The 27,730-nt window shown below is 36.3% G+C and overlaps 1 protein-coding gene and 1 pseudogene across 4 annotated transcripts in view; one reads left to right on the forward strand and one right to left on the reverse strand.

The window, feature by feature from the left end:
• The window catches only part of CRY1 (cryptochrome circadian regulator 1), a 92,866-nt gene that overhangs the window by 31,625 nt on the left and 33,511 nt on the right, over window positions 1–27,730 (reverse strand). For all 3 annotated transcript variants that reach the window (XM_082666497.1, XM_082666496.1, XM_082666495.1), the window contains exon 2: window positions 2,587–2,695. In XM_082666497.1, coding sequence (XP_082522623.1) covers window positions 2,587–2,695 — 109 coding nt within the window. The remainder of the gene's footprint in view (window positions 1–2,586; window positions 2,696–27,730) is intronic.
• Window positions 12,084–13,983, forward strand: LOC309829361 (small ribosomal subunit protein eS8-like; annotated as a pseudogene). Its single transcript has 2 exons — window positions 12,084–12,165; window positions 13,256–13,983. The product of its transcript is annotated as a small ribosomal subunit protein eS8-like (transcript).

The following is a 27,730-nucleotide window of genomic DNA, read 5'->3' on the forward strand; positions in this document are numbered from 1 at the left end:
GCCATTCTGCAGCATGTGGGATCTTCCTGGACCGGGGCACGAACCCGTGTCCCCTGCATCGGCAGGCAGACTCTCAACCACTGTGCCACCAGGGAAGCCCGAAAACTTTTATAAAATAAATTTTCACTAGCTACAACTAGTGAAAATTTTGTATTAGAGTTGTATTAGAGTTGTATTAGCCAAACTCTAAACATTAAAAGGTTCTTTCACACTGCTGAAAAAAAGGCTAGGTAGTGTTGGTTTGATTCCCAGCACTGTGGATATTTCATTCAGGAAAAGGAACTGTTTTCTTGTGCATTAGAAGTAGAAAAAATGCTATTATAAAAATTTGATGAATCAAACAGCTGCAAGAGAAAAACAGATATACATTAGGAATACTAATGGTAGTAAATAGGAAGGGATAGATTAACAAAGCCAGAAAACTCAGTTTCTGGTCTGAACACTTCCATGAGCTAGTTTTATGACCTAGGTTAGCTCATTTAATCTCTCTAGGACTAATTTTTTCATTTGGAAAAAAGAGGGGGAAATAAGATTAGGAGATTTTTAAGATTCTACCAAGTTAAAAACATTACAGTTTTGTAGCATGTCAATTGTTACAGCCCTTTGACTCAGAAAGTCTTACAAGAATTGTCCCACAAATGTACTGGCACATGTGAGCAAAGATTTCTCTTTTGTGAACAAGGATGTTCACTGACAGCATTACTTGTATTAGCAAAAAGCCTGTGGAAAAATAACTAAATGTTCAATAGAAAGCTAGTGAAATAAATTATACCCTCAAAAAATTAAAAATAGAACACAGATAATATGGTAATATGATCCAGCAATTCCACTCCTAGGTATTTATCTGAAGAAAACAAAAACACTATATCAAAAAGATATATGTACCCCAATGTTCATATCAGCATTATTTACAATATCCAATATATGGAAGCAACCTAAGTGCCCTCCAACAGATGACTGGATAAAGATGTACACACACACACACACACACACACACACACACACACACACACACACATACACACAAACTGAAAGATTACTCAGCCATAAAAATAATGAAATCTTGCCATTTGTGACAATGTGGATGGACCTGGAGGGCATTATGATAAGTGAAAATAAGTCAGACAGAGAAAGACAAATACTGTATGTTTTCACTTATATGTGGAATCTAAAAAACAAGCAAACAAATATAACAAAACAGACATAGGCTCACCAGATACAAAGAACAAATTAGTGGGGACTTCCCTGGTGGCGCAGTGGTTAAGAATCCACCTGCCAGTGCAGGGGACACTGGTTCGATCCCTGGTCCAGGAAGATCCCACATGCTGTGGAGCAACTAAGCCCGTGTGCCACAACTACTGAGCATGCACTCTAGAGCCCGTGCTCTGCAACAAGAGAAGCCACCACAATGAGCAGCCTGTACACTGCAACGAAGAGTAGCCCCCACTCACTGCAACTAGAGAAAGCCCGGGCGTAGCAACAAAAACCCAAAGCAGCCAAATAAATAAATAAATTTTAAAAAACCAAAAAGGAACAAATTAGTGGATACCAGAGGGGAGTGGGGTAGGGGTAGGGGTGAAACCGGTGAAGGGGATTAAGAGGTATAAGCTACCAGTTATAAAATAAATAAGTCACAGGGATATAATATACAGCTCAGGGAATATAGTCAATATTTTATAATAACTTTGCATGGTGTGTAATCTATAAAAATATTGCATTACTATGTTGTACACCTGAAACTAATGATATTGTAAGTTAACTATACTTTAATTTAAAAAAAAATTAACAGCATATCTATACAATGCAGTACTATGAAGCCATTTAAAAGACTGAGAAAGTGGGGCTTCCCTGGTGGCACAGTGGTTGAGAGTCTGCCTGCCAATGCGGGGGACACGGGTTCGAGCCCTGGTCTGGGAAGATCCCACATGCCGCGGAGCAACTAGGCCCGTGAGCCACATCTATTGAGTGTGCGCGTCTGGAGCCTGTGCTCCGCAACGAGAGGCCGCGGCAGTGAGAGGCCCGTGCACCTCGATGAAGAGTGGCCCCCGCTCGCCGCAACTGGAGAAAGCCCTCGCACAGAAACGAAGACCCAACACAGCCAAACATAAATAAATAAATTAAAAAAAAAAAAAAAGAAGACTGAGAAGGTAACATGGAACAATCTCCAAAATATAAATATATGGTTATGTGAATAAAGCATGGCATAGAATGGTATAACATAGCGTGTTCTCACCTTGGTTTTAAAAAGGGGGGATGGTTAACATTCACACAAACACAAATATGTGTATATAAACACATACACATATGCATTCTTATTTGTGCAAAGAATACTTCTAATGAATACACAAACTGGTAGTAGTTGTTGCTTCTGAGAGGGGAACTGTCAGTTTAAGGTAGAAGAAAGAAACTTTTCATTGTAAATCATTTTTTTCACTGTCTGATTTTACACTGTGTAACATTTTTATTAAATACAGAAAATATCCACAATATTTCATTTATAAGCACTTATATTTCCCATACTTTACCCCAAATACGTGTCTTCTCTGACAAAAGATTATTTTTTTATGCAAAGATTTTTCCAATAACCTTGAAAAGCCTGGGAAACACATCTGCTGGTTGTCCACGAATCACAAACAGACGAGAGTTTAATTTTCGCAGATTGGCATCAAGGTCTTCAAGACACTGAAGCAAAAATCTAGAGAGAGGAAAATATTATTTAAATTCTTCAAAATATATATTTAGAAGATATAAAGTAATGTAAAATCATGTTATTCTAAAATTTGAAATGCCACCCCATCACCTTTTTTACCTCTTATCATCTTATTATTTCCAGCTTATATAGAAATTACTGTTTCCAGAAATCATATAATTTTTTGTAATTACAGCACAAATTTCTCAGTATTTTTTAATAAAGTTCCTAAATTAAATTGCTAACTTTCATTAAATACGGGTGACTGTTAGCAAAGTTTAATTTGTAAACATAAAAATCATATAAAGGGACTTCCCTGGTAGAGCAGTGGTTGAGAGTCCGCCTGCCGATGCAGGGGACACGGGTTCGTGCCCCGGTCTGGGAAGATCCCACATGCCGCGGAGCAGCTGGACCCGTGAGCCATGGCCGCTGAGCCTGCGCATCCAGAGCCTGTGCTCCGCAACGGGAGAGGCCACAGCAGTGAGAAGCCCACATAACACCAAAAAAAAAAAAAAAAAAAAAAAAAATCATATAAAGAAAGTAGGGACTTCCCTGGTGGTCCAGTAGTTAAGAATCCGCCTTCCAACACAGGGGATGCAGGCTCGATCCCTGGTCGGGGAACTAAGATCCCACATGCTGCGCGGCAACTAAGCCTGCACACTTCAACTACTGAGCCTGTGTGCCACAACTAGAAAGCCTGCGTGCCACAACTACAGAGCCCAAGCACCCTGGAGCTCATGCACTGCAACTGCAGAGCCCACGTGCTCTGGAGCCAGAGCGCCACAACTAGAGAGAAGCCCGTGTGCCACAACTATGACCCACCACAGCCAAAAATAAATAAATAAATAAATATTTAAAAAACGAAATAAAGTAATTAAATGAACTTATCTCATTGTTGAAACTTGGTGAAATAAATTCAAGTTCATATAGGAAAGCCACCTTGTAAAATCTAGAACATTTTCTACTGGAAAAAAAGGTAACATCCTATTTAATCACTCTGAGCAATCGTAATTATCTATGTACGAGAGAGAAAGTATAATGCCCATTTTCAAATTTCTAATATAATTAAAGAAAAAGAATTTGATAATAAATAGACGTTAAATTATGTGGCATTAACTCTCTGAGTGTAGAGAATGCCAGACTAATTTTTTCAAAAAAGGTTTCATGATGCAGGTGGAGCTATAGATCTTTTTTCAATGAAATAATTATCAGTAAGTCTTATGCATAATAGATGTCTGGGGAAATTCTGGGGCAGAGGCAGAAGACTGCTTACTTTGCATCTTCCATTGGGAAGAAATGGAGTAGCCCACAAGAGCAAATCCAAAAGAGATATCAGATACCTGGAAGGTTCAACCTCATTGTTTGCCTCATGTTAATTTTCTCTAATATTTCATCTAGATTCTGTTCCTCTCAGCTGGATATATCTTATTTCCTCTCTACTCTGTTTCTTCTTTGTTTTTCATCTTAAATATCTATCTGCCTTTTCTACAGGCCATGTGCTCTTTCAGAATAATGATTGTGTCTTACTTATGAGAAGGAGTGGTTAAAATGAATGGAAAGGCATATTTCAGAACTGCATTGTTCAATATGGTAGCCACTAGGCACATGTAGCCATTTAAATTAATTAAAATTAAAAATTCAGTTCCTCAGTCACACTTGCCACATTTCAAGGCCTCTCAAGAGCTACATGTGTGCCTAGTAGCTACCATGTTGGACAGCACAGGTGAAGAACACTTCCATCATTGCAGAAAGTTCTACTGGACAGCATTTTTCTAGAAGATTATTCAGAATAGATCATTTTGTTGTCTTTGCCCATTCTGATCCCATAATTTCACCAAGAAAGTCTTGTTAATTTTCTACAACTGTAGTTATTAGTGACATCAGTATACCTAGTCAAGTTTGATATTCCTTTCCCTTTAGGAATCATCATCTCTACGGGCCTGGGAAGTCACAGTGCTATACTCACGAGGATGTTAAAGACATCCCACCATTTCACCTTAGGAAGTCTCACAGTTGTCCGTAAACAAATATATACTCACATTTATATTTCACCACATCCCCTTTCTGTCTTGGTTTGGAGTTACCCCCCAATACCCAATCCCCATCCCAACCCACCACTGCCAATGTGTAAATACTTTAGGGAGAATATTGTTGTTGTTTTTTGTTAGAGCAATATAAAAGTATCTAAGTTTTGTAGAATTATCTGTAACTATAAATAACTTATCATGTTTGGTGATAAATGTTTATTGGGAAGCATCTAGTTTTCTGTATTTGCTTGGCAAAAGAAATTTTAGAGCCTGTAGTATTCAGATCAAAAATTAAGAAGTTGAATGAACTAGCAATTTTTAAGTTTTCTTAAATTTAAACAGTACAAAACTAAAATGTCCTGGGAGGATAATCCAAGGCAGAGATAATCCTCAAATCTCTTTTGTAGTATTAGTTTCAGTATCTTCTCTACCAGAGCTGGTAGTAAGTAGCAAGAGTTCACCATATTCTACTTTTTTGGTAGAAAAGTTTTTATGTAGTACAAGCAGGTCAATGATAGACAACAGATGGGAAAAGAAAAAAAAAGGATCTGATTCATTTATAAAATGAACAAGTAAGCCTGAATTAGTTAATAATTAGCCCTTTATTTTTCCCTTTCTTGTTCACAAGCTGAATAAGCGTTCTTAATGCTTTTCAATAAATACTCTATGAACCAAACAAACATTGTACAGAATGACGTGGGCTGAAGCAATGGAAAAAGTTTTGCAACCATAAAGTTAATTTTGTTTTGGCACTTCATAAAACAAAGGAACAGAAGCTGTATTGCGGTATGATGTTTTTCTCCCATAGATGTTATTGATGGTGTTTTTCTTCCATGGATGTTATTGTTTATATCACTATAATTTCACATAAAGATTGCAGAGATACAGTGGACTCAAATAGGTATTTCAGAAAAGACTTGTGAAGAAGAGAAAAAGAGCAGGATGGAGGAGAACATATCAGTGATGCTGTCCTTGTTATAAGGCTTTTTGCACTATGACTTTTAAAACTGTTGCATATATTATTTTGATAAAATAAAATTTACTTTGCATATATCTACTTGTTAACTGGAAGGATACTCACCAAGCTATTAATAATAGCTACCCTTGGGGAGAGGGAGTTTGGGGTGGGGGTAAAGAAGAGAGAAACATACACTTTTTTTAAATGTCATAAGAGTTATAAAATTGACAATTAGCATATTCATTCAAAGTAGAACAAAACAGAAATATTATATTTACTGTAAACCTGGTTTAACACATAGTGAACATATTTTCAAAGCAACAGACATACTTCTATGGCATCAATTTTCATGGTTTCATAGTATTCCATTCCATAGATGTCCCATAATTTAACAATTGATAGCAACAAGTTACCATCCCTCAATCAATCCTGAAAAGTTCTAATTTCCTCATCTGTTAAATTGGAATAGTAACAGGGCCCATATCATACTATTGTTGTGAGAATTAAATAACATAAGTGAAGCTCTTAGAACAGTGCCTGACCCATAGTAAGCATGATTATATAACTGCTATTTATTTATTTTTTTACTCTCCTCCTTCCTATCACTTCTATTCTTGCTACAATAATTCTATCCCTTGTTATCTCTTGCCAGTATTATTTGCTGCAATGCCTTAAAATGGCTCTGCCTACCAACAATCTCTCTCCACTCTTATCCATTGTATACACAATATGAAATCTTCCTGAGGCACACTTTCCTGTAAAAAGGTCTTCAAAAATTCATTCTCTATAGAATAAAGAACAAATTATTTTGTTTGACTAACTTAGGGTTCCAGGGTTCATTTCCTACCATTCCTCTTTCCCTCCCGCCAAACCAAACTACTTCTCTTTTCCCCACACATTCAATCTCCTGGAATTTGCTCCATGCTCTTCCCTTGGCCTGGAGTACCTTTCCCAATTCCCATGTCTTTAAGTTCACATTCTACTAATCTTCAGTCTTCCACCTGAAAGTAATTTCTCCATCCCCTAAACCCTCAAAGGACATAACCTCATCCTAGAGAAGCTTTCAGATTGTACGTTATATGATAGCTATAATATATAGATCACCTTCTCCTCCTCGAGGATTTCAAATTAAGTATCTGTGTGTCACTCCTAACTACACAGTTTTGTTTACCTGTCTTTTGGATTCTACATTTGGCAAACAAATCTCATCACGTGCCTTACACAATTTGTTGAAAAGATCAGAAATAGTAGAAAATAACCTATAGAGTTGTCTTGAAAATCTGCTGAAAGGATAGAAAGAGCATAAAATAACTAGTACTTGGTAGATATTCATTCAGCAGAAGTTATAATTATTCTCCCTTGGGAAAAATTTATAGTTTTGAAAGAAGTAACATGTATTTCTATATGTAAATACTGGGGCATGACAACAGAAGATAATGAATTAGTTAATGCCTACATCTATATACATAATCATCTTGATCTCTTAACTTTCTCTGAATGTGACTTTGAACAAAGGTTTGATGAAAATCTTTCCCACAAGGCAAGGCAAATGTGAATATGAATATATATACAACAAGATACAGTGCAATTAAGACCCTGAATCAACTAATCTCTAAGCATATAACTCTTCCTTGATAATACCATAAAATCTCCAATACACCAAGTTCAAAATATCAACTCATTGACAGGTAAGATTTCTTTTTAGTGCTGAAGGAATAATGTTACTTCAAAGGGTACTCTATAGTCTAACTTTTCATCCTTTACCCTCAACTGGGAAGAGAATGAGTTCTGCGAGAGTTCAGATTCAATGTGTTTCAGAGAACACACCAATTTCAAACTTTATATATTACGAATGCATGTACCTAAGAACAGGAATCCAACACTGAATGGAATGATTTAATACAATATATTGAAATTGCATAAGGTACGTTTTTTTTTTGACCCCACCGTGCAGCTTGCGGGATCTCAGTTCCCCGACCAGGGACTGACCAGGGCCACGGCAGCAAAAGCCCAGAATCCTAACCACTAGACCACCAGGGAACTCCCGCATAAGGTACAATTTTAATAGGGACTTATTTTCAGACCTTATCCAATTTGGCATGTTTACTGTTTTCTTGAAACCATATCCATTTGAAGGCTCAGTTAATAATGCTATTAACTACATGTAACAGGTTGATTTTTAAATAGGCCAAAGGGTAGTAAAACTCACTATATCCCTCTGCATAATTGTATTGCCTACACAGAAGAACAGTTCTTATACTATTTAATTACAATACTAACTGCAGCACTTCAAAATAAATTGAAGAGGGGTTAGGTGAGAAAATATATTTCTTCACTTTAAACATTTTAAGGATTTTTTTTTTTACCTCCAGCGATCACTACCTTATTGCTATTAGGAAAAATTACATGCGGTGTGTTTCTTTATGCTGGTTCCAAAAGATGATTTCAACATGAATCAACAGAAATAGTTTCTTAAAGTAGGTCATTGCTATAGCAACCAGTGGGCAGTTTGGTATACTCCCCATAACAATGACCTACTTTCCAGCCTATGCTAGTACAGCTTTATATAACTAGAATTTCTAGTTCTGTCTATAAAATAGTCTAAAAAAGGCAACAGTAAGATACGACATAATCCCATTCCTGCTAAAAACAAGGCATTATGAATTAACACGTATCATACCAGAATAAAGCCATCTGGTTCTGCACTTTAGTTTATAAAATATATCTTATCACATGCTCAACAATGAAAACTACACTTAGAAGAGCTAAACCAAAACAGTTCATTGCTGACCCTAGAGAAGTGATTTACAGACTATAAATTAAGATCATTAAATCACATGCAAAATATCTTCTCTTCTACCCTTCCTCCTTGTGAAACAACAGAGTTAAATTTTTTTAAATAAAAGTTCTGGATATACTAACTATAATAAAGGAAAAAATGGAGAGTCTCAGTCATTAAGCAGTCATTGGTGCTTCATTAGAAGTTCAAAAATTATAAATAGCAATTTGTCTCTTTATAAATTGAATAAAGTTTACATATGCTTTTTTTATGGTTTGTAACAAATTTTTAGTGCTCTTATCTAACATTATTCAAATTATCAGAATATTTGTGATATACACTTTCCCTAAAGAGAACAGTTTAATGTTGAACAGGATTAAATATGTATTTTAAAAGCAAAGTTTATATTTTTTCCAGGCTCTAATGGTTCATAAATCAGTGGCTCTAAACCATGACACAACGTCACCTTTTATAACAAATATTTTTCACTGCCTTATTTTAAATTCTGAAATGAAATTCATAGATAACATATCCTTATATACAATTTTAAAGCATTAATATAACGCTCCAATGTAATATATGAGAGAAGTTTAAGTAAAGTCATTTATATTTTTAAAAAAAGCAACATTTACTTACCATAAGTAAATATCTGGGTATGAAACAAAAAGACAATGAATTAGTTGGATGCCTGCACCTACATACAGAATCACTTTAAATTCAACAGCTACAAAAACAGAATGATACAGTTGTATTATTGGTGACTCAAATACCATAAGTGTTACTGCCTTTGGTTTTCTGTAATGTTGAGCAAGATTTAGTAGAGGTCTGGACAAAGTTCAATCTTCCCTTGATTCACATTGGTGATCAATATATTTTAGGAACACTCAGTGTATATTAAAATTGTGTAAAAAATACCTAGTGTTTACACATAAAAATGGGTTTAGGCTCTAGATTTTGAAAATCATGAATAAGTTTTTCACTTACTAGATGTTTCACGAAACATCTAGTATAATATTTGAAAGTTATGTGGGACTCAGGACAACTATTTATTTTGAGAGACTGTCCTGAGCACTGCAAGTTTTCCATCCTCAGTCTCTCCTCATTAATTCCACTAGGACCCTCCAATCACTGTGACTACCAAAAATGCCCCCATAAATTCCCAAAACACCTTCTAACGAATGACATTCATTATCCACATAATATTCTTGATTTGAGGAATACAAAATAAATGATATGAAATTCCAACACTCGAGTGTAACATTTAGAAAAGAAACTTGAAAATGTACATGATGTATATGAATATAACAGAATCTGTTATGGCAGAATGCAATATATATTATAAGAGACACATATGAATACCAGTAATTTGCTTTGAACAATCAGGAGGGAACAATCACTTCTGGATTTTTTTCTTTTTTTTTGAGATGGGGAGAAATTTAGGCAAAATTTTCAAGGTGATGGTAGAGAGGACTTGCAGTATTAATATAACTTTACTTGATAGCTGAAGACAGGAAGGGAGAATTATTGGCCATAGGACTGTAACCACCTTAAAGTCTGGGACTAGGCCTTGTTCACCACTTCACAGTAACTAGACAATGCCTGACATATAGTAGCAGTTCAAAAAATATTTATCTAATGACTAACCAAATAAATAAATTAATGAAAGCAGGAGAAAGGGACTTTTAAAGACTTGATTCAATAGTCAATGGAGAAGTAAGAAATGTGAGAGGGAAAGAATGTCTGCTGGACTAGGTACTTTACATATACTATATTCCCAACAACTTTATAAGGTATCTCATTTTAAAAATGAATCTGAAACTCAAGGACATCTTCCAAAGTAACTCAGCTAAGCAATCAAGTAAAAAATTTTTTAATTTTGATGTGTCTGACTCTAAACCCATGTTACTTTCCTGAAGGATATATAATAATCTAAAATGTTTTAGGAAAATTAGGCTGGCAGCTTTAAGGACATAAAGACGACTAAAATACAGCTTTTGCCTTCAAGATGAGGGATGAGCATGTGTGTCAATTAAGACAGAATATGTTAGGTTACACTGAGGTAACAAACAACTCTCAAAGCTCAGTGTCTTAAAATAACTAAAGTTTATTTCTCACTCATGCTATGTATCTACTGCAGGCAAGGCATTTCTGCTCACATTTAATTGGTTAAAGCAGGTTACATGGGCAAGCCAAACTTCAAGAAGGCAGAAGCATAAACTTCCTGCAGGTGAATAATGGTGAACAATAATAACATCTACCATAATATTCAAACCAACATTGATATATATGTCTTCATATTTCTTAATGAAGGGTATATTATGGCAGCACAGAAGAAATCAAACTCTGTGTGTGGGGGCAGGGGAAAGGAGACAGGAGAAGGCATGAGGAAGAAAACACTTGAACAGAGTTTGGAATCTATAGGTGTTGATCATGAGGATCAAGTAGGAAAGATCAATCAAAGCAGAGAAAACAGTATCCTTAAATTAAGAAACTCATAAGAACTGTGTTGTTTGGGTCGGGGGGAATGAGGAATTGGGAGAACGACTACAAGTAACATACTTTCTAAGTCTAAGCTGTATTTCCCCCCAACACAAGTGTTAACACTTTTAAAAATATTCAAAATCAATGTCAAAAGAAACCTACTAACTTCTGTTGCTGACAATACATTGGATTAAGATACCTTAATGGAAGTAACTAACAAAAAGTTAACAAAAAACAACAAAAGGAAACTTTTAAACATGATTCACTGGACTGTCCCAAAAGTAAGGAATCATAAGAGGTTAAGCAGAGTGCTAAGGTCAGCTTTAGCCTTGAGGATTTCTACAGAGTCCTGGAAAGCTTAAATATAATCCAGGTTGAGGAGGACAGGAGATAAAACCCAAGGCCCATCCAACTGAGGAAACTAATAATAGACCCTCAATAAAAAACCTGGGCTTTAAAGAGCTCCATCCACAGTTCAAATGTAAATAAGACATAAATCTTAATAGGACAGGAAGGAAACTTGCCTGTCTCTACTCAGTCTGGGCTGAAAGAAAATAAAATCTCCCTTCCTGAATGGAAAGGTTAAACATAGTAATTTCACAGTGGAGAAAACTGGCAAACAGTACTGCAACCACATATCGGAGCAAACCTCATCAGTGATAAGTCAGTCATGTATCATGTACATCTTGGTATGATATGATGAGAAAAACACTTCACCTTTGTGATATTTTCCGCAAAACCCATAACCCCACTCTACAGATGAGAAAAACATCAGACAAAACTAAATTGAAGACTATTCTACAAGATACATGACCAGTACTCTAAATCAAAAAGGTCATAAAAAACAAGGGAAGTCTGAGGAACTGTCACAGGACAGAGGAGACTAAGGACACATGACTAAATGCAATGTGGTAATTTGGATGAAATCCTGGAACACAAAAAGAACATTAGCGGAAATCTGAATACAGTCTGGAATTTAGCTAGTGCTATGATTTCTTAGTTTTGACAAAAATACGGTGGTAATGTAAGATGTTAATATTAGGGGAAACTGGGTATAGAGTAATCAGGAACTCTCTGTATTATATTTGCACATTTTCTATAAATCTAAAATTATTTATTTTATTAAAAAATTCTTGTGCATCCCCCCCCATGCATAATCTCAATGCAAATTCATGGAATTTAAACGGTACCAAACGTCTTAAGCATATCATTGCATTTAACATGGTCCCAGGTTGGTTGTGATCTGAGATAATTGTTAAAAGAAATTATAAATCCTCTCTGGATTCTCAACTTCAACCCATGCTTCAATTTCTACAGAAAAAGTTCCACCAAAAATCAATCAATCAATCATAAAATACACAAGGAAACAAGAACTTAATCTGAGTTGCAGAATAAGAGACCTGAAAATTACTGAGAATTTTCCAGAACCACTGAAAGATATCAATTCAAGAAGCTCATGAATCTCAAGCAGGGTAAAAAAGAGAGGTACATGGGGATACGGCTGGGAGGCGGGATGGAGAGGAGGGGAAATAAAAACAGAAATAAAGAACAGATAAAAATAAGCAGAGATACAGAGAAGGAGAGATGAGACAGAGACAGAGAAAGGATCCACATCTAGATACACCATACACCATCTAGATACATCCACATCTAGGAACTACACAAAACCAAAGACAAAGACATAAGATACAAAGCAGTCAGAGAACATTATATCCAATAAGCAGAGAACATTTATGCAAGTACACATGGAATACTCATGAAAATTGACCCTGTACTAGGTCATAATACTATTCAACAGATTTAAAGGAATTGGTATCTATCATACATTTTGAAATTAAAAAACACTTCTCCAGGCTTCCCTGGTGGAGCAGTGGTTGAGAGTCCGCCTGCCAATGCAGGGGACATGGGTTCGTGCCCTGGTCCGGGAAGATCCCACATGCCGTGGAGTGGCTGGGCCCGTGAGCCATGGCCGCTGAGCCTGCGCGTCCGGAGCCTGTGCTCTGCAACGTGAGAGGCCACAACAGTGAGAGGCCTGCGTACCAAAAAAAAAAAAAAAAAAACACTTCTCCAAACAATTTATCAGACAAAGAACATCACAATGGATTTTAGTAAATACCTAAAACTGAATGATAATGAAAAAAATATATCTAAAATGCACAGAATGAAAAACAACAAAAAAGAGGTATTAGAAGAAAATATATAGGCTTAAATCCTTACATTAGAAAAAAAGACTTGAAATTGAGTTAGGAAAACAGCAGAATAAATCTTTAAAAAAATATAAAGAAGGAAATGATCTCTTTCCAGCCAGCACTGAGCAATAGCCATATCTCGGAACAACTGGCACAAGCGCCACAAGACTAGGAACGAGAGAAAAACCTACTACAAGAAGCAGAAGTATGAGCTGGGAATCCCTGCTGCCAACACTAAGATTGACCCTGCCTCATACACACATTCCACATGCAGGGAGGCAACAAGAAGTTGCTGGACGTGGGGAACTTGAGGCTGGACATGGGGAACTTCCCCTGAGGCTTGGAGTGTTGTACGTGCAAAACGAGGCTTATTATAGTTTACAGTGCCTCCAACAATGAACTGGTCAGTACCAAGACCCTGGCGAAGAACTGCATTGTGCTCACTGACAGCACACTATTCTGACAGTGGTAGGAGTCCCACTATGCACTGCCCCGGGGCCGCAAGAAGGGAGCCAAGCTGACTTCCGAGGAGGAAGGGATTTTAAACAAAAAACGATAAAAGAAAATTCAGAAGAAATATGATGAAAGGAAAAAGAATGCCAAAATCAGCAGCCTTCTGGAGGCTCCAGCAGGGCAAGCTCCTTGCATGCATTGTTTCAAAACCAGGCCAGTGTGGCCAAGCAGATGGCTATGTGCTAGAATGCAAGGAGCTGGAGTTCTAGCTGAGGAAAATCAATGCCCGGAAAAGCAAACAAATCCTCCTCCCTCCTATCTTAGCTCAAGTAATAAAGATGTTTATTGTTCTATTGTTCATCTATTGTTCTCTATGTTCTAAAGAAGAAAAAGAAAGAAGGAAATGATCAAGAGCAGGAATTAGTGAAAAGAGAACACAAATACATAATAGAAACAACAAAGCCAAAATTTATTACTTGAAGAAACAATACTGTAAAACTCTGACAAGGTAAATTAAGGGAAAAATAGAGAGCAGACAAAATAAGCAATATTAAGAATAAAAAAGAGGATATAATCTCAGATATTGCAGGGATTAAATGGCAAATAAGGCAGTATGAAAAATTTTATGCAAATAAATTTGAAAACTTTGATAAAATGGATAAATTCCTTACCAAAACTGACTCAAGAAGAAATTTAAAACTTACCAAAACTGACTCAAGAGCAAATAAAGAACATGAACGGTCTCATAGCTACTAAAGAAACTGAATTCGTGGTTAAAAACCTTATATGGAAAACACAAGAGCCAGTCAGCTGTACAGATGAATTCTACCAAACATTCATGAAATAGACAGTTTTAATTTTACAGAGGATTCTAACCTCATACAGAGGATAGACAAAAAAGGAACACTCCTTAACTCACTTTATGAGGTGAGATTTACCTTGATACCAAAATCAGACAAGGACAGTACAAAAGGAAAATCACAAACTAATCTCGCTCACAAGTATACCATATTAGCAAGCCAAATACAACAATACATTAAAAAATATACATCATGATCAAGTTGGGCTTATCCACAGAAAGTTGATTAGTTTAATGTTTAAAAACTGGTTAGTGTATTCACCTCATTCATAGAATAAAGAAATTTCACATGACCAACTGAACAGATGCAGAAAGTGTAGCTATTAAAATTCAATTTCATTTTAGCCTCAACAAACCAGGACTAGAAGGTAACCTCCTTAATGTGAAAAAGGGCATTCACAAAAAGTACACAAAACATCATATTTAATGGTAAAATGTTGAAAGTACTTCTTTTAGGATTGGGAAGAAGACAAGGATGCCTGCCACGGCTTCTATTCAACCTGGTACTAGTAGGACTAACAAGTGTAGTAATAAGAAGATCAAGAGGTAAAGGGTATAAGCATGGGAAAAGAAGAAACAAAAACATGATTATTTACAGATGATATGGGTATTGACACTATCAAAATATAAAAAAAGGAATACACAGAAAATTATTAAAATTAATAATAGAGTTTAAAAGGGCCAAGATCACTCAATCTCTGGAATCGATTTACACTAATACAATCTATGTAACTTAAGCCTCTCTGATTTCACACAAAGCTATGTATAATCTAGAACTCTTACTCCTTGTCTAATTTTAGAAACCACAGCATTGTGACTCTACCAGGTTAGGCCAAAATCAAGTACAAGATGTACTTCTAGGCTTTAAAGGATTTACACATAACTAAATAAAATGTCTAACGTGTTCAAAAGCATGCTTTCCCAGATCTATGTGTAATGCTTTTCAGTAGTCTAACGGTCTTATTTGAAATTTCTCTCCTTCAGAAAAAGACTAGTTACATGTCAATTATATCTCAATAAAGCTGGGGAAAAAAGAAAAAAATAAGATCTCTATTTTCATCTGTGAAAAATAAGATTGGTGGTTACCAGAGAGGATGGAAGCGCAAAATAGGTAAAGGGGGTTAACTGTACGGTGACTGTATTAGTGGTAAGCATGCTGCAGTGTACACATAAATTAAAATATAATTTACACATGAAACCTATAAACCAATGTTACCTCAACAATAATAAAAAAAAAGATAGGAATCCTTTGAAAGGTTTTGAGCAGAGACTGGGACATGACATGACTTAACTTTTAAAATAATCACTTGGACTGCTGGGTAGAAAATGAGTATCAGGCAAAGGGCAGAAATAGGAAGACCACTTAGGAGGTTACTATACTGCTCTAGAGGAGAGATGATGGTGGCATGAATAACAGTGGTAATAGTGAAAATGATAAGAGCAGTTGGTATCTGGGTAGGAATTCAGCAGGTAATATAGCACAGGAAGTGGGACTGTTAAATCTGGAGTCCAAGGTAGAAGTGTGTGCGTGGAAGATATAAAATTGGAATTCATCAGTACATATATGGTAGTCATTAGACTAGATAAAGGAAAAGAAGAACTGATGGAAGAAAGGACCTTCGCTTTGAATGAACAGAAGGAATGATAGGACAGAAAGAATGCTGGAGAGAGAGAAGGAATAAGAAAAGGAAGGATGGAATGAGGTCTGGATATACGGAAGCAGAGGATAGATATGTGTACTCCTAGAAGGAAATATGGAAAGAATGACTGATGGAAGGAAGGGAGGGAGGGGGGATAAAGATGCAATAACACATGAGAGAAGGACACATGATAGAAAGAAGCAAGAGTATATGGGACATATACTCTTATATGTCTTATATGGGACAGAGAAGCAAAGACTGACGGGACAGAGAAGCAAGAATGAACAAAGAAGGATAGAGTAGGGGGTGAGATGGTAAAGTGTCAAAAAAAAAAAAGGCAGAGAAGAAGATAACATGGAAATCAAACTGAAATTTTAGAATCCTGAGTCTGATGCAGTTCTCAATAACAAAAAGGGGTCAATTTTACTTAATTATTAATAAGTGAGTTATGAACTAGTCATGGACCTCAAACACATCCCATTAATTTCATAGTTGAAAATAAGAAACGTCTCATCTTTACAGATTCTATATAACTACATACAGAACTTGTTCTATGCTTAGAGAAACATAAATGAAACTAAATAAACCCGAAGTACTATCATATCTCTTCTTATTTGGTAAACAGACTCATTTAGATTCACATTAACTTTTACTCTCTTTAGAGATATTTGAGAATTAATTGTTAGTAATCTAATAAAATGTAGAGTCACATATTCTGAGGTACATTCTTTCATTCATAAACCAACATCTGGGCATCTAAATAGGACACAAAAAAATAAATCCAGGGCTTCCCTGGTGGCGCAGTGGTTGAGAATCCGCCTGCCAATGCAGGGGACACGGGTTCGAGCCCTAGTCTGGGAAGATCCCACATGCCGCGGAGCAACTGCGCCCATGAGCCACAACTGCTGGGCCTGCGCTCTGGAGCCTGCGAGCCACAACTACTGAGCCTGTGAACCACAACTGCTGAAGCCCGCACGCCTGGAACCTGTGCTCCGCAGCAGGAGAGGCCACTGCAATGAGAGGCCCATGCACTGCAACGAAGAGTGGCCCCCGCTCGCCACAACTAGAGAGAGCCCGTGCGCGACAATGAAGACCCCAACTCAGCCAAAAATAAAAATAAATAATAAATAAATACATCCAGAATTCCAGTCCTTGGAGCCTCCAAGTTCAATGAGAATAAGATGTGCAAATTCATTACTAGTAATTAATATATTGTATTACTGAAGTCCCTGTTGTTAAAGGACATGTAGAAGGAAGGTAATTATGCTGAGGAAGAGCTCTAAAATTTTACAGGTATGACTGACCTGGATCTTTATTATCTATCACAGCACTTTGTGATAACAATTTAAGTCAGTCTTTACTTGAAATATATTTTAACTTCTGAGGTTAATTTACACTAGTATAAGGCTATGTAATTTATGCCTGCCTAATCCCCAAATCACAAAGTACTTGAAATCTAAGACTTTTACTACCCCATGTGTATTTTTAGAAACGATTACATTGTAACACTGTGAGGATAGGCCAAAAATCATATTTAAAATCTACTTCTAGGCTTTAGAGGATTAAAATAGAACTAAATAAAATCTGTTCAACACATGTACAAAAGCAAATGACAGAGTTACACATATTGGTTTTCTGATATTCCTATCAGAAAATTCTCTTCTAATAATGTTAACTTTCCTCTAGATATAAGTCAAGTTTTTCAGAGGTTTTCATGGTGGTAGGACTATGAAAAAAGAAGAAGAAAAAAAAGAGTGCCAGGACACAAAAAAAGGCTATAAAAGATGAAACAGTATCCAGATCTTGGTTTCTAAATATCCTTCTCCAATTAGAAGAACCAGGATTCCACAGAGCAGTGGCTGATTTCCGGGCAGAGCAAGAAAAATACAAGATGAGCTGGAGCATCTCATGGTGCCAGAAAGTAAGGAAGTGCTCAAGAGAAATAAGATGGGTGCATGTCTAAAAATAAGATGGATGTCAAAGCTGGACCAATTTAAACAAAATAAACAGTAACAGTAATAGATTATAACCCAAAGAATAAAACAAATACTCACAAACCCACACTTTTATAAATAAATTATTGAATAAATAAATGGGGGGAGAAGGAATAAGTCTTCATTACAGAAGAATTCCAACTAATAAATATAGAAGGAATGAAAAAAATCATGATTGGAATAGCACATAATAATTGCTTCAAGCAAGATCCACTGATGAATACTAAAATTAATATCTGAAAGTATCACGAGAAAAAGAATATTTATCAAAATATCTCTTCCAAAATATTTATTAATTACAAAGGAAAAAAATAGTAATTTTACAGTGGAGAAACCCAGAAGACACTATTTTAACCACATGATCAAAGGTAATATCACCAGTAACAAGACACACTGATACCATGTCTCCCCTGATACAAGGCCATATCACTTCTGTGGTATTTTTCAAAAATGCAAAACCTTGATCTAATCATGAGAAAACATCAGCTAAGTCCAAATTGAGGGAGATCCTACAAAATGCCTGACTAGTACTTTTAAAAGTCTTAAGGTCTTGAAAGATAAGGAAAGACTGAGATATTGTTACCGGCCAGAAGAAATTAAGGGGACATGATGACTAAATGAAATAGGGAATTCTAGACTGGACTCTAGGACAGAAAAACTACTAGTGGAAAAATCAGCGAAATTCAAATAAAGTCTGTACTTTCGTTAACAGCATTGCACCAATGCTAATTTCTTACTTTTGATAATTGTATTATGATTATATAATGTATTAACATTAAGAGGTGCTGGGTGAAGGGTATACGGTAACTCTCTGTATTATTATTTTTTCGCTGTGTTGGGTCTCCACTGCTGCATGCGGGCTTTCTCTAGTTGCAGCGAGCAGGGGTTACTCTTCACTGCAGTGCATGGGCTTCTCATGGCGGTGGCTTCTCTTGTTGTGGAGCACAGGCTCTATGTGCATGGGCTTCAGTGGTTGTGGCACATGGGCTCAGTAGTTGTGGTACGCAGGCTCAGTAGCTGTGGCTCACAGGCTCTAGAGTGCAGGCTCAGTAGTTGTAGTGCACGGGCTTAGTTACTCCACGGCATATGGGATCTTCCCTGACCAGGGATTGAACCCATGTCCCCTGCATTGGCAGGCGGATTCTTAACCACTGCACCACCAGGGAAGCCCTCTCTCTGCATTATTTTTGCAACTCTTCTGTAAGCCTAAACTTATTTCAAGATAAAACAAAAAAACAGAAGAATCAGAGCATTGTATCCTGAAATAAACAGGTTTGCGAAGTTTTTCCTACATAGATATTACTTTCACATCACTTCCGGTAGTAACCACTTGAATAGTTCCATCCATGAATTTATTCATTTAACAAATAAACACTTGAGCGTCTACTAGGTGCCAGGCATATATTACAGAAAAAAAGTAGGGAGTGCCAAGTATGGGGGAAGGGGATTGCTGTTTTATGGGTTGATTGAGAAGATTTCATTAATAAGGTGATACTTAGCAGAGTTCTGAAGTGAGGTAAGCCAAGTGGATATTTGGGAAAAGGAACAGCAAGTGTGACAGCCTAAAGATTCAATAGCATGTCTGAAGAACAGCAAGATGGCCAGTATGGTTGAAGCTCAGGGAGGGACAGGAAGAAGGCAAAAAATAAGACAAGGTGAGCAAATTATTCAGGGTCTCCTTGGTAATTGTAAGGGCTTTCTTTGGCTTTTATGCCAAGAGAAATGGAAAGGGACTGGAAAGATAAGAGAGCAAGAGTGACATGAAGGTTCTACAGGGTAATTCTGACTATCATATGAAGAACTGGGCTAAGAGAGGGAATACAGAGATCAATTAAGAAATTACAGCAGTTATCCAGGTAAGAGATAATGATGGCTTAGGTCAGGCTGTAATCAACAAAGGGAATGAGAAGTGACTGGATTCTGGATATATTTTTAAGGTATAACCTATAGCAGCGGTCCCCAACCTTTATGGCACCAGGGACCAGTTTCGTGGAAGACAATTTTTCCACGGGGGTTGGTGGGGGATGATTCAGGCGGTAATGCAAGCAATGGGGAGCGGCATGCTCGCTCGCCACTCACTTCCTGCTGTGTGGCCCAGTTCCTAACAGGCCACGGACCTGTACTGGTCTGCGGACTGGGAGTTGGGGACCCCCCATCTATAGGATCACCTCATAAATGTGAGGTGTGAGAGAAAGAGAGCAGTCAAGGTTGATTCCAAATTCAGAGCACATGATAGGATAAAATTTCTATTTACTGAAATGGGAAAATACAGGACAAAGAGCTTTGGGGATTTTTTTTGTTTTATTCTGTTTGTTTTAAGTATAGTTGTTTTAATTTTAATTTTGTTTGTTTCAGTTTTAATTTTGGTTCATATTTATTATTTCCTTCCTTTCACTTTCTTGCAGTTTACTTTTTCTGATTTTTTTTTTCAACTTCTTGGAAAAGAATGCTTATGTTTCAGATTTTTCAGTCTTTCTTCTTTTCAACTTGATGCTTTTAGGGCCATAAATGTCTTTAGCTGTATTCCACAAATTTTGTTATGTCATTGTCATTTAGTTCAAAATATTTAAAAATTCCACTGTGATTTCTTCTTTATTATTTATAAGAATATTCCTTAACTATCAGTATTTGGGGCTTTTCTAATTATCTTTTTATTAATTCTGAGCTTATTTCATTGTGATTAGAGAACATATTCTCTGTTACTTCAATGTTGTGAAATATGAGACTTGCTTTATGACCCAGGATACAATTAATTTTGTTAATCTTTCGATGTGCCCTTGAAAAGAATATGTACGCTGTAGGTGTTGGATAAAATGCTCTACATATGTGAATTAAGTCAAAGTTGTTAATCATATTATTCCAATCCTTTATAACACTACTGATATTTGGCCTGCTTGTTCCATTAGTTACTGAAAGAAGTGTATTAATACTTCTCTGTGACTTTGAATTTGTCTGTTTCTCCTTTTAGTTCTATCAGCTTTGGCTTTCTGTATTTTGAGGCTATATTTTACACATACAAATTTAGAATTGCTATATCTTTCTGGAGGACTGTCCATTTTAATGACTGTGAAACATTCCTCTTTATCTCTAACAATTACGCTTCTTGCTTTAAACTTTACTTTATCTGATATTACTAAAGCAATACCAGCTTTCTGTTAGCCTTTGCCTGGTATATCTTTTCCCATGCTTTTACTTCAGCCCATCTTAACCCCCATATTTAAGTTGTTTTAAAAATGTGTTTAACGAAATTTTATAAATCAGTGAGCCAAATATTAACACAATGGAAAAACGGACACGGGAGCTGAACAGGCACTTCCCGAAAGACAGTATCTAATGATTACTAACCACATGAAAAAATGCTCAACTTCTTTGGTAATCATGAAGTGAAAATTAAAGCTATAATGAAATAACACTTCACATCTATCAGAATGACTGAAAATAAAAAAACTAACAATAACAAGTGTTGACAACAACATAGGTAATCTCAGACTCCCATGGACTGCTGGTGGGAATGTGAATGATATAACCACTTGGGAAAACCGGCAGTGTCTACTAACAGTGAAGAAATGCCCACTTTATAACCCAGCAATGCCACTTCTATGTATATATATCCCCAAAATGTGTGGACATGTTTAATGGGAGACATATACAAAAATGTTCACAGTAGCTTTATTCATAATGATCATTCTGGAGAAGAATGGATGAGTCACAATGTTCATAAAAGGAACTTGATGGAATTCAACAACTAATCTATAATAAAAACAGTGATAAAAAAATAGTTGGACACTTCATACCTATCTTTCACCACCGTTTTTTTTAATGGACAGCAGGCTCTTATTGAAAGTTTAGGGTAGTGGTAGGAAATGACACTACAAGACAGGTAACAATTAAAAGTTGAATATTAGACATCTCCACCCTAAAGCACTAGTGCTATTCCCTACCCCAACTTTCTCACTGGCCATGACCCTCTGCTGGCCCTCAAATCTATCTTATTCTTGGGACTCCTCATCCTCCTCAGCTTATCCCTATACATGTGTCTTCTTGCCAGGTCTTGGTCACTCAACCCTTCTCTCCAGAGTTATCCAGCATCATACGTAGTGGGAAAACACTAGTGGAGTTTCCACTATAGTTGAGGACAAAACAAGGATGCCTGGCATCATAGTCTGATTTTCCAAAATCAGACCCTGAGACAAGAACTTGAAAGTGGGAAATTTACTTGACGGTCATCTCAGGGAGCACAGTGAGGAGACAGGGAAGAGAAAAGTCAGGAAAGTGTGCTTTACTAAGTAGAACAGACTGCAGTCCTTTGTTCTTCAGAGCTCTGCCCTTGGAGGGGTCTTTGCATTTCCATGAGAAATGGCCCTTGTGGCAGCTGATTGGCTTTCTCACTCTGTTCCTACTCAAAGAAACTTGGGCCCCCAGAAGTCTTTGTGTAACTAGAGCCATCTCAGTTCACACTGTGGTGCTTCCACCAGTAGAACTCTCTTTAAAACAATGAATTTCCTATGAGTCTGACTTTAGTCCTCTCCATTCAAGAGAGGTCACACCCTCGATTCTCCTCTAGACAGGCCTCTCTCCAATTTGCGCAGAATGTTAAAGTTCTATCGGACAACAGCCTTAAGATTTTTCAGCTCTTTAGTCTAGCCAGGAGGATCTACTAGCCACTGACTGGAATCCTTCTGAAATGTCTCTTTTTTAAAATTAAGTATAGTTGTTTTACAATATTGTGTTAGTTTTAGGTATATAGCAAAGTGATTCAGATATATTTTTTTCCTAGATTATTTTCCATTTAGGTTATTACAAGATATTGAACATAATCCTATGTGCTATATAGTAAATCCTTGTTGCTTATCTAGTTTATATATAGTAGTCTGTATCTGTTATCCCCATACTCCTAATTTATCCCTCCCCCCTCCCTTTTCCCTTTGGTAACCGTAAATTTGTTTTCTAGATCTGTGAGTCTGTTTCTGTTTTGTATTCATTTGTATTATTTTTTAGATCCCACATATGATACCATATAATATTTGTCCTTCTCTGTCTGAATTACTTCACTAAGTATAATACTTCTAGGTCCAAATGACAACACTTCATTCTTTTTTTATGACTGAGTAAATATTCCATTGTGTGTGTGTGTGTGTGTGTATACATATACATACATATGTATACATATACATATACATACGTATGTATACGTATATCACATCTTCTTAAACCAGTCATCTGTTAATGGGCACTTCAGTTGTTTCCATGTCTTGGCTATTGTAAACCATGTTGCTATGAACACTAGGGTGCACATATATTTTCGAATTAGAGTTTTTGCCTTTTCTGGATATATGTCCAGGAGTGGGATTGTTGGATTATATGGTAGCTCTATTTTTAGCTTTTTAAGTAACCTCCATACTGTTGTCCATAGTGGCTGCACCAATTTGCATTCCCACCAACAGTGTAGGAGGGTTCCCTTTTCTCCACACCTTCTCCAGCATTTGAAGATAGCCATTCTGCCCTCTGTGAGGTAACACCTCATTGTGGTTTTGATTTGTATTTCTCTAATAATTAGTGATGTTGAGCATCTTTTCACGTTCCTGTTGGCCATCTGTATGTCTTCTTTGGAACAATTTCTATTCAGGTCTTCTACCCACTTTCTGATTACATTGATTGTTTTTTCAATATTGAGTTGTATGAGCTATTTGTATATTTTAAATATTAACCCTTTGTCAGTCACATCATTTGCAAATATCTCCTCCCAGTCCATACTTTGTCTTCTCATTTTGTTGATGGTTTCCTATGCGGTGCAAAAGCTTTTATGTTTGATTCGGCCCCATGTGTTTTTTTGTTTGTTTGTTTGTTTTATTTCTTTTGTCTTGGGAGACTGATCTAAGAAAATATAGTTATGCTTTATCTCAGAGAATGTTTTGCCTATATTCTCTTCTAGGAGTTTTATGGTGTCATATCATATAGTTAGGTCTTTAAGCCATTTTGAGCTTATTTTTGTATATGGTGTGAGGAAGTGTTCTAATTTCACTGATTTACATGCAGCTGTCTGGCCTTCCCAGCACCACTTACTGAAGAGACTGTCTTGTCTCCATTGTATATTCTTGCCTCCTTTGTCATAGATTAATTGACTGTAGGTGTGTGGGTTTATTTCTGGGCTCTCTATTCTGTCCCATTGATTCATATATCTGTTTTTGTGCCAAAACCATGCTGTTTTGATTACTGTCGCTTTGTAGTATAGTCTGAAGTCTGGGAGGGTTATGCCTCCAGCTTTGTTCTTTTTCCTCAGGATTGCTTTGGCAATTCTAGGTCACTGTGGTTCCATAAAAATTCTAGGATCATTTGTTCTAGTTCTGTGAAAAATGTCATGGGTATTTTGATAGGAATTGCATTAAATTCATAGATTGCTTTGGATAGTACGGCCGTTTTAACAATATTAATCCTTTCAAGAGCATGGGATAGCTTTCCATTTCTTTGAATCATCTTCAATTTCCTTTATCAATGTTTTATTGTTTTCAGTGTATAGGTCTTTCACCTCATTGGTTAGGTTTACTCCTAGGTATTTTATTTTTTTTAATGTTATTTTAAACAGGATTCTTTTTACATTCTTTTTCTGATATTTCATTGTTAGTGTAAAAAAATACAATGGATTCCTGTATATTAATATTATATATTGCTATCTTGCTGAATTCATTTATTAGTTCTAATAGTTTTTGTGTGGAGACTTTAGGGTTCTCCGCATAGAATATCATGCCATCTGCAAATACTGACAGTTTTACCTCTTCCCTTCCAATCTGGATATCTTTTATATCTTTTTCTTGTTTGACTGCTGTGGTTAGGACTTCCAATACTATGTGGAATAAAAGTGGTGAGGGTGGGCATCCTCGTCTTATTCCTGAATTCAGTGGGAAGTCTTTCAGTTTTCCACCATTGAGAATTACGTTAGCTGTGGATGCGTCATAAATGTCTTTTATTATGTTGAGATATGTTCCCTCTATACCCACTTTGGTGAGAATTTTTATCATAAATGGACACTGAACTTGGTCAAATGCTTTTTCTGCACCTATTAAGATGCTCATGTGGTTTTTGTGTTTCCTTTTGTTAATGTGGTGTATCACATTGATTGATTTGGGTATGCTGTGCCATCCTTGTGACTCTGGAACGAATCCAACTTGATGATGGTATGTATGTATTGTTGGATTTGGTTTGCTAATATTTTGTTGAGGATTTTCCCATCTATATTCATGAAGGACTTTGGCCTGTAATTTTCTTTTTTTTAGTGTCTTTGTCTGGTTTTGGTATCAGGGTGATGGTGGCTTCATAGAATGAATTTGGGAGTGTTCCCTCCTCTTCAATTTTTTGTAATAATTTGAGCAGGATAGGTATAAGTTCTTCTTTGTATGTTTGGTAGAATTCCCCAGTGAAGCTGTCTGGACCTTGACTTTGATTTGGAGGGAGTTTTATAAATTACAGATTCTATTTCACTTCTTGTGATCGTCTATTCAATTCATCTATTTCTTCTTGACTCAGTTTTGGCAGGCTGTACGTTTCTAGAAGCTTCTCCATTTTGTCTAGGTTGTCCAATTTGCTGGCATATAACTTTTCATAGTACTCTCTTATGATCTTTTTGTATTTCTGTGGTATCTGTTGCTATTTCTCCTCTTTTATTTCTTATTTTGTTTATTTGAGTCTCTTTTCTTCTTGGTGAGCATGGTTAGAGGTTGTCAATTTTGTTTATCTTTTCAAAAAAACAGCTCTTGATTTTATTGATATTTTCTATTTTTATGTCTATTGTATTTATTTTCTCTCTGATCTTTATTATTTCCTTCCTTCTGCTGACTTTGGGTTTTGTCTGTTCTTTTTCTAATTATTTTAGGTGGTAGGTTAGGTTGTTTGAGATTTTTCTTGTTTCTTGAGCAAGGTCTGTATCCCTATGAACTTCCCTCTTAAAACAGCTTTTGCTGTATACCATAGATTTTGTAAGGCTGTGTTTTCATTTTCATTTGTCTTAAGGTATTTTCTAATTTCTTCTTTGATCACATTGTTGACCCATTGGTTTTTCAGTAGCATGTTGTTTAGTCTCCATGTGTTAATTCTTTTCCTGTTTTTCTTTCTGTCGTTGATTTCTAGTTTCATACAACTGTGGTCAGAAAAGACGCTTGAAATAATTTCTATCCTTTTAAATTTGCTGAGGCTTGTTTTGTGACCTAGTATGTTGTCTATCCTAGAGACCATTCCATGAGTGCTTGAAAAGAATGTGTATTCTGGGCTGTTTTTTGAATGTAATGTCCTGTAGATATCAATTAAATCCAACTGGTCTATTGTGTCATGCAGTTTCCAATGACAGAGAAAGAGAGAGAAAGAGACATTTCTTAAATTCCAAACAAGAGGGCTTCCCTGGTGGCGCAGTGGTTGAGCGTCCGCCTGCCGATGCAGGGGACGCGGGTTCGTGCCCCGGTCCGGGAAGATCCCACATGCCGTGGAGCGGCTAAGCCCGTGAGCCATGGCCGCTGAGCCTGCGCGTCCGGAGCCTGTGCTCCACAACGGGAGAGGCCACAACAGTGAGAGGCCCGCGTACCGCAAAAAAAAAAAAAAAAAAAATTCCAAACAAGAGTGTCTGGACCTGCCATGGACCACAAACAAACTCCAATTGCATGTGTTTGCACATCTGAAAATAAAAAATGTTCCCTGACCATACAGATATTACATAATTATATGACAAAACATAATCTAAGTAGATGAAAAAAGAGCAACAACAGAAATGTACTTAATGAACTAACTGTGTGAAGTACATTATTTTACTTAGGTAAAAAATCATATTTAGGCATGTATTAACTTTTACTATCTTTATGGTCCATTGGTGGTATGGTCCACACCATTTTTATAATTTTTAATACTAATAACCAGTGACATAATATAGAAAAGTATATCTGAAGCATTTTCATTCATTCGTTCTTTAAATCAACATTTGGGCATTTTCTTGAGATAAAAAACACAGAACTCCCATCCTGAAGGCCTCCCAAATTTAATGAAAATAAGGTATAAAAATAAACAATTTCTTATTAAACTGTATGATCAAACTTTATGGTACTAAGAAAATATGGAGGAGTTAAATCTGTCAAGGGAGGGTCATGAAGTTTCACACAGATGATGTTTGATATAGGTCTTTTAATAGCACAGCATTTCACTTTGTGTTAGGAATGTAAGATGATCTTTAATACAAGTATCATATACCTTCTGGAATTGAATTACACTAGTACAAGTATATGTAACTTATGCTGTCCTCATTTCAAAAATCACATTGAAGTATTTGTAATCTAGGCCTCCTACTAATCTTTGTCTATTTTTAGAGCGCACTGCATTGTAACCTCAAAAGGACAGGCAAAATCAGGTAGGAGATTTATTTTGGGGCTCTAGGGGACTTACATGGAATTAAATAAAATCTATTAAACATTTGTAAACAGCAAACTGTTTTAGAGAGCTACATATAATGGGTTTTTATAGTCAGATAGCCTAAAAAATTTCTTTTCTGAAAATATTTATTAAAAAACGCTGAAAATTATACTTATTTTTCTGATCCATGACCTAAATTAAACACAATTATCTCAAGTTTGCCAGAAGCTTTCTCCAATCGTAACCAAATAAGTACACCAAAAACAACAATAATAAT

This window comes from Grampus griseus (genome assembly GCF_964374135.1).
Source record: "Grampus griseus genome assembly, chromosome: 11".
Classification (NCBI taxonomy): domain Eukaryota; kingdom Metazoa; phylum Chordata; class Mammalia; order Artiodactyla; family Delphinidae; genus Grampus; species Grampus griseus.